Here is an 18,525-nt window from a genome sequence, read left to right as displayed (position 1 = left end):
GACTATGCACTTCATTAATCGTGGAGGTTGATCTGCTGTTAAGAGAGTTGTTGTCGTAATTTGATTAACGTGATGAAAAACAAAGTAAGTTTTATTGAGAATTCTGATTTAGCTCAAACTAGAATTAGTTGGAGTCTAATAGGTTCTGCATTATCGGACGAAACTTCTTTAAAAAAAAAAAAAAAAAAAAAATTAGTGGACAACGTTGTTTTTGGATGATTAGAACCTTGTTACAGGCGATCAAGTTTTATGTAAATGCAACTTTTTTTTTATGTAAATGCAAGTTCAAAAAAAAAAAAAAAATTGTACAAAAAAAAAAAAAAAAAAAAAAAAAAAAAAAATTGTAAATGCAAGTTTGTGATGGTAGTACGGTGTCAATTTTGTGTCAAGCTATCAGCGAATTAAGCTAAGTATTGTATGTACTCAAAATAAAAAATCATAATGTATTTGAAAAATGTTTTTGCAAGCTTGGCTTTACACTGTCAATAATTCAATATATGTACTCTATCCATCCCTATTGTCTATTTCGTGGATACTTCCTATACATTTAATTTTACTCTCGCCTTAAATTAACTCAATCTTTAAAAAACACATAGATCTGTATATCAACCAGCATCACTAAATTCGCCACCAAAGATTGCTAAAATCATTGAATAATAGTGCACAAATGCGATCATGGGAAAAAAAAACACCAACAAAATAGGTAAAACATAGCTTAAGAAATCAAAGTTACATTCATCATCTTAAGACAATTGAAAGTTCAAAACACTCTTTAAATGGCCTGGACAGTTTCACACATTCGAAAACCCTAAAAGCAAACAAAAAGAAAATTACATCTCAACATCTAGAAGCACAAACTAACCCTGGCATACTAGAGATGCACATAGATTATTCAGCATACAACAAAGCCTTTAACTCCGGCCTGTACATGAGTTCACACCCAAAGGTACAAAATGGCAAAAGCTATAACGAAAATGAAAAACCGAACTCTATAGCTATCTAGTGGTGGCCAGGCAACTTGTCCTTAATCTTGTCCATTAGACCTTTCTTCTCAGCGGGCTCGTCCTCGTGGTGCTGGATAGTGGTAGTGGTGGTTGTGGCCATGGTGGTTGTCGCGGTATGGTCTACGTCCTGATCCTTGTGCTTCCCACCTGGCATTAACTTATCCTTGATTTTCTCCCCTAATCCTTTCTTTTTCCTTCTCCCACCCGTGGGTGTATGTCCTTCTTCCTCGGACTACAGCAAATTTAACAAAGAGGATTATATATTGCATTGAGACTAAAGTAAATGAAATTCTAAAAACAGGATTATATATTGCATTGAGATTAATTAAATGAAATTCAACAAATGACTGAATATTATTTTACAATCAATTTTTAGACTTTAATCATATAATGTGTGTTGAGCTTAAAGATTCCATATAACACTATATAAAAACTAAAGTATAAAGAATTTTAGAGCTCATATTATTATTTTTTTTTTTTTTAATTTTTATTTACGGATTATAAATGATTAGAAAATAAAGCCTCGTTAGGTAACCGGGAAATTTTAAAGAGCTCATAGTGACATAGTATAATTGACATAAAAAAATACAAACAAAATTTGATACGATGTACTATGACTATTATCTGCCTTAGAAAAATGGTTACTTAATTTTAGGTCAAAGTTAAAAAAATTTAATTTGACTAAATATTGTCACTTATAAACATGTACATCGAAATATCATCATATAAATCCTACTAGATTCATCTTCATAAGTACTTTTAGATACATCAAATTTTTACATAGTGTAATTAAAGGATACTAATTGTAAAATGTGTTACAAAAAAGTTAGTTTACACATTGTATTTAAACAAAATGTGCAGCTATTTATCAACATGGAGAGAAATATTCTTGCAATACTAATGAAATCAAATGAAACGATAGATTGCATGAAGTTACTAAGAATATAAACTAACCGATTCACCGGAGCTCGTGCCACTTCGTCGAATCTCTTTAGTAACAATACCAACAGCAGTCCCTCCTGGCTGATCTCTCCTCGGCTGGTGCTGCCCGCCTCCCAAAACATCTCCTAGCGTCCCAGGGCCGCGATGTCCAGGCTCATTATGACCGTGCATACCGCTAGTCATGGGACCTCCATGAGTTCCATGTGTCGCGCCACCTAGAGTCGAGGTTTGCATCCCAGTGGTCAAGGGATTTTTTGGTAACACGGCATCACGAGTGGCAGAGGAGTGCGTCCCATGGGTGCCCGTAGAGCTGTCGTGTCCCACGCCACCATGAGTCAACCCGTGGGTGCCTGTGTGGCTGTCATGTCCCACACCAGTATGAGTCGTAGATGACTGCATCCCATGGGTGCCTACAAGCCCTACGCCGTGGGTGCCCATGAGATTGTCATGTCCCACGCCACCATGAGTCTTAGTAGACTGCATCCCATGGATACCCATGGGATCATCATGTCTCGCGCCACCATGAGTTGTCGTAGTAGAGTGTGTAGTCCCATGGGTACCCAAGTCATGTCCCACGCCACCACCATGAGTCGCAGCCCCGTGGCCGCCCATGAGACTTCCCATGAGATTGTCATGTCCCACGCCACCACGATTACCCCCGTGGGTACCCATGGTACCGTCATGTCCTACACCACCACGAGTCGCAGTAGAGTGCAACCCGCGAGTGTCCACGGGGTTACCATGTTCATCAGTATAAGCGACGCCAGTGAGATGAATGGGATGGCCATGTTCATCAGTCAGCTTAACCGGATGGCCATGTTCATCCGTTAGCTCAACCGGATTACCATGCTCATCCCTTAAATGTTGTTGTTGATATGCCATCTTTTCCTAACAAACACACTATTTTTCTTACTCTTCCAAGTAATTTTTTTTTTTTTTTTTTTACTTGGTGCCAACTTTGGATAATGATATGATTTTAATTTAGAAAGAGGATAACAATATGATGAAGAGGTGATAGAGATATAGACAAATTGCATGGAACAAATAGAGTAGTGGAGCTTTGTGTATGGTTTAGAGAAGAGAGTAAACACGTGTTTGATAGACATTGTGAGGTGCCTCCACGTTTGTAATAAAATGGGTGATTAGTGTCTTAGTGCGAGGTTAACACGTGCTACGGATGTTTTCTGTTGGCTGATGACTCTTGGACTTGGGATGTTTTCGGGTAAGCTCTACCGCTTCACATTAATAAATTATACGAGTACATGCTCTGTCGAAATAGAAATGTAATTTAGGGACGGAGAGATACACCTAAATGTATCATGTACAAGATTCACTCGTAAAAGAATATGCTTTCTTTAACTTTTATTATTTGTTTTAAATTATAATAAATTTAGATCAAATAAGATGAAAAAAATTAAAATTCAAGCGACAAGAACATGTCATTTAAGCTAAGCCTTTTGAAAATTAAAATTTATTAATGTTGAAATTGTACGTATTTTCAGTTATGAGTTGTAGGTTCTTGGGTCGTTGATCAAATATTTTTAGTTATTATACTAAAATTTTAGATATTTTCTTAACTTTTACTACTTTTTTTTTTATATTACTTCCGATTTTTTAAGTTGCAACTTTGAGATATTATGTAAGAGATATAAAATATTTCAAAGTTACAACTAAAAAAAATCGGATATAGTATAATTAATAAAGTTTCCGTAAAAAAAAAATAAAAATAAAAATAATTAAGTAAGAGATTGTTAATTTTACTTTTGCAACAATGGAGATTTATACAGTTGTTGCTTTTGTTTGATTTATGCAACTACACCACCAAAACACACATGCTATTTTTTCTAAGAAAGATAGGTAATAAGTAGTGGGCGGACGAAAAGTCGACAAAGGTAGAAATTAATTTAAATGCAAGCGGTGAACAATCAACTTTAGGATTCTGAGGTTGGTATACATACTTTGACCACACAAACATCACGTTTATGCATTTCTGTACATTTGTATACGAGTAGCGATGTAGAATCTCCCAACTAAACTACAACTGTTAAGGTTACATCAATAACAAGACAAGTAACACCCAAATTAATTACTTAGGCACTTTTTTTATACTTTGTGGTTCAACTTTTGGTTATTTTCACTATCGTATTATGTTTGATCTTCGAAGAAAAAAATTGCTAATATAATCTCAAACCACCTTAAAAAAAAACGATTATGGACGAACCATGAAGAGAGAAAAAAAAAATATGCCTTCCCTTGTTCACATAGAGGGGATTTATAAGAATTATAACAAGTAACAACAAAGTCTATCAGATGATTGGAGTAAAAAAGAGAACGTTTCTTTCGAAACATAATTGAATTCTTGTTTCAAACAAATTTAAATGTACATAACATGAATAATGATCAAAACCCTCATAAATCACTTACCAACTTGATTTCCCTACCTATAACTTCCTATCATACTTTATATCCTATATTTCCTTCTTTACAATGTCATATCACCATACTAAACCCTTTATATCAGAGAAGATATATCAAATCAATCAAGACCTAAAACGAGCCACATTCAGCTTCTGCTGTGTATTTTGTGTCACCGAGTTTGTAATCATGTTACGCAAATAACAAACTCCCAGAACCTGCAAAAGAAAGTTTGATCAATTTTGGAAGTGAATTAAACGTAAGCTTTAAATATGCCTCCAAGACTAAACCACAAAACATCACACATGAACAAGGAGCTCAAGTCACCACTAAAAGAGTGATACACAGGTCATTACAATTTCTTACATACACCTGACTGTACCAACTTTATATTGATCTCAAAAAAAGGGCAAAATGGGCACAACCTCGGATATTTGATACATAATTCTGGCATGCATAGAGGTGTTTTAAAGTTTCTTGACTTAAGAGTGTTTTCATCAATCTCTGAGATGTACGTATCATTACATCCGACATAGTTGCAAATCTTTAAGCAAACATAACTTGTTATGAATAAGAACACTAACCTCCAATCTTTCAGACCAAGCTATACTGCTTATTCTCTGCTAGACTTAACCCAAAACAATCCCTTTTTCCTTATTGATGGGCTTTCAGAAGCAGACTTGTTACCCTTTGATCCAAAGGAGAAATGCCGCTTTAGGAAAGGCTTTGCGGCAGAAATCTTCAAGCTAGAGCTGTTTCCAAGCTTGGGACTCTTCCCTTCATGTGCACCAGCACTTCTCTTCCAAGAATCAAAATCAAAAGAGGCATTGGTATCTACAACCCGGTTCCTTGACTTCTTGCTACTCCTAGCTTTCAAATCCTTTTCCACCTTCAGCATTTTCCCAGCTAGTTTCAAAGTTTGCTTCTCCCCAAATGTACAAACCGGGCAGGCAGGATCATATTTATTGACTTCGGGCGTTATGGTCTCCAAGCACTCAGCATGGTATACATGCCCACATATTAAAACAGCAACAACAGATAATTCATTACCCGCTATAAATTTTTGGGTGCTCCAAGGTGACTTCTCAGACAAGAGCTTGGAGCAAATACCACATGTTTGAAAATCAATAGATATTGACCGGGAATTACAACCACTAGTTTTACACAATTTATCATGAGGAAAGCTGCAGGAATCACTGTCAAAAGACCAACGTTCTCTCTGTGAGGCTGACATAAGTTCTGAGAAGGCATGAGCTGACCAACCATCAGAGGACCTTCCATAGGATCCCCGAGTTGACACATTGCTTACAGCAGAGTTCCCAATTGGTACCTGCCCTTCTTCAGAAACAGAGTTAATACTTGGTGAGTTTCTCCCAGAACTGTGGCTATCGGATGCCTGATGGGAAAGCTCATGAGCTGGCGAGCCGCGGGCACATCTGGATGGGGTTGGTGACGGTGGAGGAGGATGACTTTGGGATGAAACTGGTGACATGCATACAGAAGATGTTGTATGAATTGAAGGTGATTGTTTGACAGAAGCAGGGTCTAATAATGGTGGAGATTCTGTAGATTGTTTCACCTAAATACATCAAATTACGAAATATTGGAAAGACAAATTATTAGAGCATTGCATAGTGAGAAACAAAAGCATATAGCTAGAAACCACCAAACTTTCCCTATATACCTCAGTACAGGCATTCCTTCCAGCAGATTCACCTGCCATATATGAAAGCAAACTCCACTTAGATTTACAATTTCAATTATTAAAGTAACCAGTATAATTGACAACTATGAAGTTATAAGATAACAAATATGTTGAAAAATGTAGTGCAGTAATAATTCTAGATCTTAACAGGGGACACTAAAACCAGCTACCAATCCACATTTTAGTTGGTAGAGCATAAACAGCCATTTAAGCAACAAGAATAACCTCAATAACTTCCCAGGGTGAATCTAACATTTTTTAATAGTAGCACTAGCCTTACTTCTGATCCTCTAAGCAAGCTACCAGTATCATGACAAGAATTCTATGAAAGAAAATCAAAACAACCAAATGATACCTTTCTCAAACTCGACTACAAAAACCAAATTGCTTTACAGAGATTCAAGACAGGCAATCCAGAGCAACATATAGAAAGGCCAGCAGCAGCCATTTCACTAAAGAGGTCAACTGCATAACTATAGTGAGATCCAGAAGCACAACTATAGAGAGTAGTGAACATAGTGAGTGAAGATGCAATAAACTACCCCACGTTCAAAAAACATGAATTGGCAACCCCTATTTGACTTTTAAATCAGGTATTTGCGTCTCAAAAGGAAATGCAATGAGCAAAAACTCTTTTCAGCAACAACAATAAACTGACCACAACCATGCTACAGTACTTTAGCTCATCATTTTATGCCTAGATGAAGCTATAATGTGCTTAAAAGGACAAGTGTATACAATCCAAATGCAATCAAGATTGAAAAGCATAACCCAATTTGTTTATCCATCAAGCTATTCTTTTATCTTCTATAACCTTTTCCTGCACTCCTCTTTTACCATGCGAAAAGCCAAACCCTTCACAGGTATTTTGTATTTATAATGGAAAAAGGAGATGGGGCCGAATTGATGAGCATAATTCTGATAATTGGCAACAGAAACCATGCTTTCTAAATGTATTGTTCTTAGCATAGGCACATCAAAAGTAGAAAATGAAAAGACAGACCATGATATTCCAATATCTTACCAAGTCTGGATAAATATTGAACAGTCAAATCAAATAAGAAATATTATAATGCAAGGCAAACCAAGAGGGTTTTACCTGAGGCAGATGATTTTAGGCTCTTAGTCGTATCCTGGTTCACTGGAGACTTGCGCCATGCTCCTGTTCGATAACTCTCCAATGAACTACCTCCATCTGACACCTGTGCTGATACATCAGTTGCAGATTTCACATCCAAGGCATCATTCCTACTAGCCACATCAGACAACCAGCCTACGGAAGTATCTTCACCAGCTACCCCAACTCGACTATCCCAACGAAAGCTCCATGTTGGAGAATGCCTAAAGTTTCTATGCAGAAATTCACCACTAGATCCTGGTGGTATGACTTTGTCTCTAGAAGCAACGCAACAAGCAGCTCCCATATTTGTTTATATACCAGTTCTAATTCTCAGCTGCTAGCAATCAAAGTTGTTTGCCCCTTGACCACATATAGCGCCAACAGAACCAATCACATATTCCAAAAGACCAAAAAATTTCTGAAAAAGAGGGGCACGCTAATGAATAAACAAAGCAACCATCTGTAGCATATTGAAAAAATAAATTAACTCAACTAAGATACATCTCAATCTACCAAAATTTTCACTCAAATACCCATTTGCTGCAATGCAATTGAACCAGAATTGGCTCATACCCAAACTTCAAACTACGATAAGACTCCAAATTGGTTTGAACTCAAACACACAACAATCCTGAGATCATGAATATGATAAACAAGGCTAATAAGAAAGAATGATACTCCCATAGTAGCAAAAACATGTGCAAGTTCTGAATAATAAAGTGACATTTCATACGAGTATACATTATAAAATCACAAAACACAAAAAACACAGCCATCAAAAACAACAACCAAATCTCAATATCATAAATTCATAATCATAAGTCTCAGATTCAGAGAAGAATACGAAAAAGGAGGAACCCCAAAATCAAAATCCAAAATGTAACTCAATGCTAATTTGTTTAGTTGGTTTAAGTATTGCGCGATAATTTCTAAGACCTCCGATCAAATCCCGTCTAAATGCCTTTCCTGGCTACCCATTACCAAAAGGTTTTAACAAATCATACACTCAACAAATGTTTCCTCTCATTAAAAACAACACCTAAGAACATAAAACATGCCCAATTGAAGCTCGAAAAAATTACAAAATTTAATCAAATTCAATACAACAATCTCAAACCTAATACTAAAATAAACTAAAAATAAGTTAAAATAATGATTAAAATAACCTTGAAGAGTGAAGCAGCAAGTAAAGCAAATGTTGTTATGAATATGAAGAGAATAGTCAGAAATAAATAGTATCAATAATGAATTAGTTTTATTAAATTAAATTAAATATTCATTAAACCCCCCAAAAAGTAGTGGGAAAAATCATGAAAATTCAGAAAAAAAATATACAGAGGTCAGAAGATCCGAAAATAATGGCGATTAACCATAAAAGCAAAAAAATTGAACAGTCAGAAGAGGAAAAAATCTATTCAAAATTCCACGATTCAGATGATTAAATACCCAGAAATTAAAATAAAAAATCCAGCAATATAAATATATAATAAAACTAAATAATCGCAAGATTTAGTTACCAAAAATCACGCTCATCAAATCAAACAATATCATTTTTATAATTAATTTTCTTACACTAAATTGTCAAAACTAAGAATAAAATCAAACAAAAAATATATCAAAATTAATTTTATAAAATGGAGAAATTACCTTAAGAAACTGCAACTGAGAGAAGGCGCGACAGAAGAGAGAGAAAGGAAGAAGAGAGAGATTCTGATTCTGGTTTATGGTTTTTGGGTATAAGAGAAAGAGAGGTCGTTTTTAACGGTTGAAAATAAACGGAGTTAAAATGATGCTTTTTATTGTTAACTTGTTTTACACTCTCAGTGATTGATTGTAGTTGGTACAGTGAGGGGTGTGTGTAACGTCGTTAAGAATATGTCGACCACCCATTCCCCTTTCTTTTTGGTGAGTTTGGCGGATGTGGAACTTGCTTTTTTAAAAGTCTTTTATTTTGTGAATTATATACTGATTACATATTACTCCTGTATCATATTATTGCAATGATTTAACATTTTTCCTCTTTAGTTTATGTCAAATTCTTGCAAATAATATAAAACGGAATTAGTATTATTTTTTTATTTTGAAAATACAAAGTAATGTATGTATTGACTTTTGTATTATATGCGAAGTATGCACCTTATCAAACTAGAACTTCTCACGTGTAAACTCGTCATGTTTTAAAACTTCTTGAGAGTAGACCAAAAGAGTATGTTAAGGAATCTCAATCCTAGAATCCCCAACTTGTATTAATTAGTGGAGATTGATCTCACAATTTTCACCATTAAGCTAAGTATTACTTGATAAGTCAAAATTTTTTCTCTCTACAACTTTCACCATTAAACTAAGTATAAACTAAGTACTATAAAATTTTGGGTGTCATTGCAAATTTTATCGCAGGTATAATAGTAATTAAGGGTGTGTTTTATTCACCTGATTTTCACTGATCTGAACTTATTAGACCTTATTAAAAACTTATTTTAGTTGTAATTTGTACTTGAATAACCCTTATCAAAACTTATCAAATCTGATCTGAACTTATAATGAACTTATTACACCTGAAATAAGTGAAAATAAGGTGAACAAACATATGCTAAACAATTGAAGAACAAAATAATTGTCATGCTTCATGCATCTATAGCGTAACAAAACTATAAGCTTAGAAAAATAATTTAAAATTTTTTCTATAATAAATTAAGATTAAGTGTTGGGGTGAGAGTAACTCAATTCGTCAATTGTCATTGATGGAGTTTATAGCATGACAATAGAGTAGACTAAAAAAATCCAATGATGCATCAAGTTGTATTTAAGTTGTATCTATACTATCGGATTTCAGAAATACTTGCGTGGACCTGGTTCACAATAATATTATTGTGGACCCGAGGTTTATACACACGCAACTGACATTATATTGAACATAGTGACCTTTATTTTTAACATAGTAACCTTATTTTTAACATAGTAATCTTTATTAAAAGTTGCATAATGTTTAATACTATTGTGAACTTGAAGTACAACGTTATGACCCTTATTTTAACATCGTGACATTTATTATTAATATTGACCTTATAAAATATTTTATTAAAAAAATTAACCTCTTATACCTATATATTACCAAAATGACTTTTATTTTCAACATAGTGACCTTTATTTTATTATAGTGACTTTTTTTTATTAATAAAACAACCATAGTTTCTCTAATGTTAGTGGTCCACAATAAATGAGTGTGAACCAGGTCCATTTAAGAATTTGTAATCGGACTTTACTTTAAATTTAATTTATAATTATTTTTTTATCATCAATTATCATAAAGAAAAATAAATCAAAATATATAGTAGCCGAGTGATTTGAATTATTTTGTATTTAGTTTTTTGCCGGTGGAATGTAGCCCTTTGTTTTTTCTATAATTTCAATCCCAAATGGGAATTCAATAATCAATAAATGCTTGGTCCAATACCACGGCTAAATTTCAATAGCTATGCACGAGTTGACTAACTTTTGAAAAATCAGATATTCATATATTCTACAATCTTCACTACAAGTTTAGGTGGGAATGTGAGTTGAAGTAGAAAATTATTCCGCCCAATTAACAATTCAAGGCAGAGTTAACTCATATTTTCTCCGTTTTTTTTTTTTTTTTTTTTTTGGTATTTAGAGAGCCACAAGGACAGGGGTAAGAATGGACAGGGGTAAGAATCGATCCCGGGATCTTTTGAAATCGAAAAGGAAGCTCTAACCACGCACTTGAGTTATCCCTCACTCTTATACTTCCTCTGTCTTAAATATACAAGAATACATGTATTTTATTTTAATCAGTTTTTAATAAATTAGAATTTGATAAACAACGTAGTATTCAATTCATATTGTACATCTCTCTTTCCAATCTCACTGCACTACTCCTTTTTACATCAATTATCTACGAGTATCTCACTAATCCCACTTGCATCATTTTTTAGTGTTTTATGTCTCAAACTACTAGTTATATACATATCATCACTAACTATACTCTTGCTTTATATTATAGAATCTCCTCATTAGTTCTCAATGACTATACATTTTTACTTAATCAATATACGTTTCAAGCTGATTGCGATTTATCACAAATTAAACGAAATGAGTTTTTCGTTCTAGGAGTATCTTATCTAGAAAAAATTTAAAAAACATTTGTAAATAACTCTTGAATTGTACTGTTGAGGATGGGTTGTGGAATTTTTGAAAGGCTAGTGAAAAAGCAACTTAATTTCTGTCTTGCATGGTACGCGGAGTGCATGGAACGCATTCCATGCTTTCATTCACCTTTCAAGAAAGTAATATGTGTTGTTTGATAATTAATCTAGTTTATTTAATTTGTTTGTTATAATAGAGTAAACAAACTTAGGGCATGTTCACATTTACTAAACTGAGGTGAACTGAAATGATTGGGCTGAACTGAATTTATTGGAGCTGAGCTGAACTGAACTGAACTAAAATGAATATTTTATGAGAGAAGGAAATTAGGAGCTGAACTGAACTGAAATTAAATCGAATAGGCCCTTAATTCAAAACATAATTTATATTAATATGATGTTAACTCTAGTACAGCTCATTGATCACCTTAAAAAAAAAGTTAGAATATACTAGATTGATGAAAAGGAAATATTACTAATCAATGTGATTAAACTAGTTTGTAGAGGGTAACACCTAAATTGTTGAGACACATATGCCAACTTAGGACAAATAAAGGATCCATTAATAGTAGAAATAGCTATCCTTTATCTTATTATTTATACTTTTCAATAATTGATCGGATTTGTACCTTTGTGGTTGACATTGCAATAAACAACATTTTTTTTTTACATTGGTAAAGTTATGAAAGTTGTCTAAATCATTAGAATATTTGACTGACTATATACTAGCATGATATTAGAAATGATGGGATATCGTTCATGGCGTGTGAACTATAGCTAAAAGCAAAAATATGAAACCAAATAACTTCATTTGAACAACTTATAACTCAAAGATCGAAATTTAACTAGAAAAAACTAACAAAACCAACTCAATTATCTAAATGTTTACACTTGATTCAGTTGGTTGATCTACGTTACAATCACAATCATATTCATCTTTATTCCCGAACTATCATGAACCATTATTTTTTATAAGATTTCAACTTCACTACATGATCTATAATAATAAAGTTGTAGTAGTATACAACCAAGTTTGTTATTACGTGGATTGAGGTTCACTCTTGTGTAGCGTCACCAAACAATAAATCAAAAGGACAATTTGTGCACGTAATTTATTTAAAAAGACAAATGACAAGTATTGAAGTGACCATGTAATCAAAATTTCCGCATAAAATGATAAAAATACAATTTGGTTGATGCTACGTACCGTTAGTTCAACTTCATTTATCATTTATGTAAGCTTTGTTACCTAGTTAAAAGTCAAAGGAAGTTGACAAGTAGTTGCCTTAAACTATATTAAATGACATCTTTACCCTTTAACTTATTTGTTGGTTTAATAGAAAATTAAAGGGTAATATAGTAATTTAAACGTGGACCTCTTATAAAAGGGTGCGTTTGCTTTAGGTCATTAATCTAATGTAGCGTATCAAGTGATCACACGAATTTTATCCACTTATAGATATATTTGTTTATTTTGGATTTTGTCACACCAATCAATTTCAGATTAACTACTAATCACCATATCCAACTATATATAACTATGTAATACATATAGTCATACAGCCCGTCTTGTGTGTGGCCAGCCACACCGTGTGACCACTTATAAAATAACAAAGTAACCCATATAAAAATGACCAAGTAACCCCTATAGTACTAATTGAGTAACCCCTATAACACTAAATGAGTAACCCTATAGCACTGACGAAGTAACCCCTTTAACACTGATCAAGTAACCCCTATTACACTAATAAAGTAACCCCTGCCACACGGTGTGGCCAGCCACATATAAGACTTTGTGATAGTCATATAGACAGCATACTTTTGTATAAAAGTATATTTATAAAATAGGACTTGAAGAGTTCGATCAAATTCTAAAACCTTATTTTGACATGGATTAAAGTAGTTCGAAAAGTTGCCATAATATTAGTGGACTTTCTTTTCTTGTTGAATTTTGATTACCATAAAGTGTCTCGTCAAAGACTCAAGGGAAGCAAAACAAGCCAAATGGCGTTCTTGGTAGATGTTGGACCAAAAGTAAAGGAGGCAAAGATTTGATCTTTAAACCTCTAGTTAAAACTATTGATGCTCCGTATTTAGTAAAGCAAAACATTATTTATATAAAGCATGCATGTAATAGCTCAAAATAAAGAATCAAGGCCAGTCAGATCAGATATTTAAGACCCTCACCTTGTCAAATTGATACATTTAATGCATCAATGAAGAGAAAACCCGAGTTTGGACTAATATAATTTTTAACGTTGAAAAAGAGAGTACAACTAACAATTATATTTAGTGGTATACTCCACCTACAAGTATTATTAATTAGCTTTAGTAATAAGGACCATAAGTACTAGATTTGTATGTGAAAAATGTGGCCATAATCTCCTCCAACGTGGATTGTTGCAAATTCTAACTTGACATGACTAGTAAATGCAATACTTGCTGAATACTACGAGTATGTAGTTGAGACATTCCATTCCAAAAGAATAAATTGGTTGAATACAATACCTATTCATTCAATGTTACGAAGTATTAATGTTTGATATTTCTACTTTACCAATTTATTAATTCTTAATTAGGGCTACATTTACTCATTTAATTTCTTTTTATTTTTATAGCATGGATGTACACCCCAAATTCCATTAATTCATATGTGAATATATTTATTTTTTTAACAAATTTTTCTTTCTACTCCACATCAATGCCAAACCAAGATTTTGAAAACAAGGTGGCAATATTGTATGGTCATTTACTCATTTTGTCATGTGGTGGAAATACTAGCAAAGGTAATGAGTATATAATAAGATTTTTATTAACAGGGTGTTAGTTGACACACCATGCATCTTAATGGCTTTAACACTACCTACTTGTACGTAGTAAATCGATAATTATTTAGATCAGATAAAGAGAAAAACATAACTAACACTATTTTTCCTATTTTTTAATCAAGGTTATAAAACGAAAATCAGAACACGCTCTTTTCACAAGGTAAAAATGATACTTATACTACTCCATTATTAGGCAATTTGGCATTATAAAAGGGAGAAGACAAGAAGAAATGACGAATTAGTTGAAAACAGAAGCATTTTTTGGGCTAAGGTTACGAACTAGCCCAACTAGGAAACTATCCTCCTCGGCCTAATGGACTTTTGACAATTTCCCCAATTTCCTAGCTGTCAATTAGTCCATCTAATTATTATTGCTAATCTTTTGGCAATAGAACGGAGTTGTTGATTTAAATCTTTGACTGGACACGCAAGTTAACTTGAAACTTAAAACTATCAATCGAGACGATTCTAATAAAGTCTATACGATTATTTTGTCATAGGTACTCGGTATAAAAATGAGTATATGAATATTGTCGAATTACATTCTTAAGGAATAAGGATTATATATTACACTATCCTTCTAATTATTAGACCATCCAATAATGAAATATTCTACTCAGCATCAACAAAAAGCAAGCTGTGTAACACAAAAATTCATTGCAAGTCACAAAGCAACTCACAACACATTGGAGCACGAGTGCACGACTGTACGAGTGTATGTTAAAAAATTATATATTGGGAAAAAATAATCATAGTACGTAACATACATGTATTTAATTTGTAGGTAGAGAACATTAATGTTATAATTGTGCCCTAACTAGCTGGCTAACTTATTAATGTTTATTTTATGGAAGCAAAACATCCTGCTTATAAGCCACTAAGGTCATTAGTATGTTGCATGGCCTACATACTTATGGATTATAATCCATTAGATGCTCTAGGAACGAGTTTGTGACCAGGCTTTGTAATAGGTGGACTTGATGACTCGAATGATCCATAGTCATGGGTACTTAGCATCCTTTCTTGAACTATGGTTACTTCTACATTTTCGTCTTCCGCCAATGGCATTTCCTACATGTCCAACCAAACATAAATAATACAGAGTAACATAAAATGGATATACGACCTATGAAAAACCATCTATGACTTATCGCTATACTATACTATTGTTTAAAGATAATATAAGACGATCTTGAGTTTGTTTTTAACATTTGGTTTACTCTCTACATCTCTAAATAATAAAATATTACATATATGTGAAAGATGTTTTGTTTCTGATATGCAAAATGGAAATCATTATTTAAATTGGATATAGAAGTTGATATTTGTTTTGATATTTTAGATTTGATGTTACGATTGTAAGTATGTGTCAATTGTTTCATGTATGGTGGCTAGTTTACCTCAAAGGCTCCAAGGCCTCCAACAAAATCCTCAGCATAGCTTTTAGTCAAGGACTTGGAATAACGACCTACATACAAAATTAAAAGGCAACTATAAGCTATTAGTCAAGAACATGCAAGGTTTACTCAATGAGGTTATTTTAGAATTAATTCATCATGGCCGCGCCTGTATAGGCATGGCCGTGGCCAAAAAATTTCTGCTCATTTTGGCCCAGATGGTCACATTTTCATGAGAAAAAATAGTCGGTCCAATTGTCCAAACACGAATAATTAAATCAGGATGGCTGAATGGTACATTACCTGCATATGAAGTTGATATAAGTAATGCAGAAATGATGAGTAAAACAAGGCTGAGTTTTCTAATTGGCAAGAAATCCATGGTGAGGTCTCTTTTTTTTTTATAAGTTTTCTTCTTTTTGTTCAAGGGATGCAAAAGAAATGGTATGATATTAAAAAAAATGTAAATATAAGAGATTAATTTAGGTTGTTTTCAATACAAGAGATTAATTTAGGATGTTTTCAATATATGAGAAGGTGAGAATAAATAGGAGAAATGAAGGATATCTATTCATTTGTTAATTTGTAACATTACATTCATATATAGAATGTAATTATATTTATCGTACTAAAATACAAAAGGTGCTTTTATTTCTTGAGCGTAAAGCGTAATTATAGTGAGTGTCCATTGCTTCTAATCAACATTTAGGGATCAATGAAGTTAATGGATAGAATTTTAATAGGGAAATTAGACTACAGTACCAAGTAGAAGAATGTTACTTAGTATGCAATTTAATTTGCATGTAATGGATTCATGTGAATTATTGGCCGGTTATCAATCTTTGCATTTCTTTTTTTTTTTTTTGTGACAAACTGATCCACAATTATAAATTTATTTTTAATGATAATAAAATAATAAATAATTACAGAGAAATGGTTTATGGTGTAATATGGTTTGCAATTTGAGTCATAAACCACATTAAAATGCATTTTTTTTTTGTTCGTAAGCTTTTGGTTAAGTAGGTACTTTAACAATAAAATTCTAAACCAAAAACTGGTTTGCATCAAAACACACTACTTAATTGGCTAGAAAATGATCCGATTTGCGATTTAATTTGGACTGCAGTACAGTCTAAACAGCGCTACGAGCCTACGAGCAATGAATATAAGATGTTTTAAGGAGAAAAAAAAACCCACTGGCTTAACACGAAAAATTCACTATGTATATGTCACAAAACATATTGGAGTATATGATATAAACTATAGGGAAAAACTTATATAGTATATACACAAACATATATTTGTAGAATTTATAGGTAGGAACATATATAGTGTCCCTTAGCTAGCTGGCTAACTTAGCTTATAGTTTTATTTAATTAAAGCAAAATTAAACATCCTTCTAAGCCACTTAGATAATTAGCATGCATGCTGAATATCTTAGATGGCCTACTTAATTAATTAATTAAAGCACTTAATTAATTAATTAGGAATGAGTTTGTGACGAGGCCTTCGAAAAGATGGCGATGGATCGTATCTTCCATAATCATGTGTGTTCATATGCCTTAACATCCTTTCATGGATAACGGTGCTCTCTTCATTATCATCTCCCTTCAACGGCATTTCCTGCATATTCAAGCAAATAATTAAGCATCAATAATTGGGAATGGATTACTCTTTCAAAAAAATAATAATAATAATAATTAGGAATGGATTACGAACTATAAATAAAGTTAACTAATTTTGGCCTTCAACGAACCAAGGCAGATTTAATTTAATTTAATTGTATTCTAGTATGTCATTTTTCAATTTTTAGGTCATCTCATAATACGCCACTTTATTATAGATTTTGCAAGTTAAACTTTGAAACTTTTCTCCCGATGATTTATAACTTGCATAGTTTTAGCTAAGAATACCAAAGAAAGTCTACGAAGTACTTATGATGATGGAGCCGTAAAATTTTTTAATAGCGAGTGATAATTATGAATCAAAAGCAAAGTGAGCTTATAATTTTTTACTAATTTGATTCAAGATCATTTCAAAAGAATTATGGTCTTTAATTAGGAATAGTATTAGGATATTGTAACAAAAACTCACTTAATTATATACTTCGTAACAACTTAGCTTATCTAGTTATCTGCATGCAACCTATGATCACTTCTCTTCAAGTATATATATCTTTTGTCATATATTCCTATTTTTTTCATTTTAGACATGACACAACGTTAATGTAGATTAATAAAGAGGTTTTATTTTTTATAATAATAGTCTAATGAATAGTTTACCTCATAGGCTCCAACAAATTCCTCAGCTGAGCTTTCAGTCAAGATTAAGAACTTGGATTGACGACCTACAAATTAAAAACCAACTTAAATTAAGCTATTAATCATGAACATGACATGACATGAAAGTTTCACTTAGCTTGTTTCAGCATAAACTAATAACTTATGATCATCATGGCCGGCCGTGCACCTTGGCACGGCCGTGTGCCAAAACTAAAAAAGAAGAAAACTTGCTCATTTTCAACTAGGCTGGTTACAGCTCCGGGCTGAAAAACTCGGCCTAAACCCGAAGAAATCATGCCATGGTACATACATTAATTACCTGCATATGAAGTTGATATAAGTAGAGCATAAATGATGAGGAAAAGAAAGGTGAGTTTTCTTAGTGGCAAGAAACCCATGTTCAAGCAACTCCTTCTCTCTCTCTATAATTCTCTAATTTTAATTTTGGTCTTTCTTTTATTCAAGGGAAGTACAAGAAATGGTGGCTTCTTGTTAGTATGATGCAAAAGACATAAACTTTACTTTGAAGTGGTATTTCTAGCTAGATAAAGTAAGATAACAGAATGATTAATTAATATTAATAATGAAGCAAAAGAATTAATTTTAATATATTCTGTTAGCCTTTTAGTTTAAAAATTTTGAAAATAATAAAGCCTAAAGGGAATAGCA

At 32.9% G+C, this 18,525-nt stretch overlaps 3 protein-coding genes across 5 annotated transcripts; all 3 read right to left on the bottom strand.

Moving 5' to 3' along the window:
• Positions 1–937: 937 nt before the first annotated feature.
• LOC145620042 (uncharacterized) lies at positions 938–2,828 on the bottom strand. Its single transcript, XM_081674696.1, has 2 exons — positions 1,959–2,828; positions 938–1,236 (listed from the first exon to the last, which is right to left on the bottom strand). The coding sequence occupies exons 1-2, from the start codon at positions 2,826–2,828 to the stop codon at positions 1,000–1,002; spliced, it is 1,107 nt and encodes a 368-aa protein (XP_081530822.1). The 3' UTR covers positions 938–999.
• A 1,429-nt stretch (positions 2,829–4,257) lies between these two features.
• LOC145621166 (uncharacterized) lies at positions 4,258–8,962 on the bottom strand. Of its 3 annotated transcripts, none has more exons than XM_081675902.1 (6): positions 8,834–8,919; positions 7,700–7,817; positions 7,166–7,604; positions 6,046–6,077; positions 4,946–5,940; positions 4,258–4,579 (listed from the first exon to the last, which is right to left on the bottom strand). In XM_081675902.1, exons 3-5 carry the CDS (start codon positions 7,488–7,490, stop codon positions 4,975–4,977), a joined length of 1,323 nt encoding a protein of 440 aa, XP_081532028.1. In that variant the 5' UTR covers positions 7,491–7,604; positions 7,700–7,817; positions 8,834–8,919; the 3' UTR covers positions 4,258–4,579; positions 4,946–4,974. The 3 variants fall into 3 exon arrangements, with proteins under 3 accessions (XP_081532028.1, XP_081532029.1, XP_081532027.1); XM_081675903.1 differs by having other exon boundaries at positions 7,720–7,817; XM_081675901.1 differs by lacking the exon at positions 7,700–7,817 and having other exon boundaries at positions 8,834–8,962.
• Positions 8,963–16,775: 7,813 nt separating this feature from the next.
• LOC145621525 (protein CASPARIAN STRIP INTEGRITY FACTOR 1-like) lies at positions 16,776–18,525 on the bottom strand. Its single transcript, XM_081676256.1, has 3 exons — positions 18,176–18,525; positions 17,857–17,921; positions 16,776–17,197 (listed from the first exon to the last, which is right to left on the bottom strand). Exons 1-3 carry the CDS (start codon positions 18,252–18,254, stop codon positions 17,054–17,056), a joined length of 288 nt encoding a protein of 95 aa, XP_081532382.1. The 5' UTR covers positions 18,255–18,525; the 3' UTR covers positions 16,776–17,053.

This window comes from Chenopodium album, chromosome 27 (genome assembly GCF_948465745.1).
Source record: "Chenopodium album chromosome 27, dcCheAlbu1.1, whole genome shotgun sequence".
NCBI lineage: Eukaryota > Viridiplantae > Streptophyta > Magnoliopsida > Caryophyllales > Amaranthaceae > Chenopodium > Chenopodium album.
Note: the sequence above shows the minus strand (reverse complement) of the source record. Positions and strands in the feature narration are given on the sequence as shown.

What these genes read in the sequence shown, in the direction of transcription:
- LOC145620042 (XM_081674696.1), bottom strand. Translation starts at nt 2,828, where the DNA reads ATGGCATATCAACAACAACATTTAAGGGATGAGCATGGTAATCCGGTT. An exon ending in GCACGAGCTCCGGTGAATCG is followed by an intron (nt 1,237 to 1,958) that starts GTTAGTTTATAT and finishes AATTTGCTGTAG; the next exon opens with TCCGAGGAAGAAGGACATAC.
- LOC145621166 (XM_081675901.1), bottom strand. Translation starts at nt 7,490, where the DNA reads ATGGGAGCTGCTTGTTGCGTTGCTTCTAGAGACAAAGTCATACCACCA. An exon ending in CCTAAAATCATCTGCCTCAG is followed by an intron (nt 6,078 to 7,165) that starts GTAAAACCCTCT and finishes CATATATGGCAG; the next exon opens with GTGAATCTGCTGGAAGGAAT. An exon ending in GAAGGAATGCCTGTACTGAG is followed by an intron (nt 5,941 to 6,045) that starts GTATATAGGGAA and finishes TGATGTATTTAG; the next exon opens with GTGAAACAATCTACAGAATC.
- LOC145621525 (XM_081676256.1), bottom strand. Translation starts at nt 18,254, where the DNA reads ATGGGTTTCTTGCCACTAAGAAAACTCACCTTTCTTTTCCTCATCATT. An exon ending in TATATCAACTTCATATGCAG is followed by an intron (nt 17,922 to 18,175) that starts GTAATTAATGTA and finishes TTTAATTTGTAG; the next exon opens with GTCGTCAATCCAAGTTCTTA. An exon ending in AATTTGTTGGAGCCTATGAG is followed by an intron (nt 17,198 to 17,856) that starts GTAAACTATTCA and finishes TTGAATATGCAG; the next exon opens with GAAATGCCGTTGAAGGGAGA.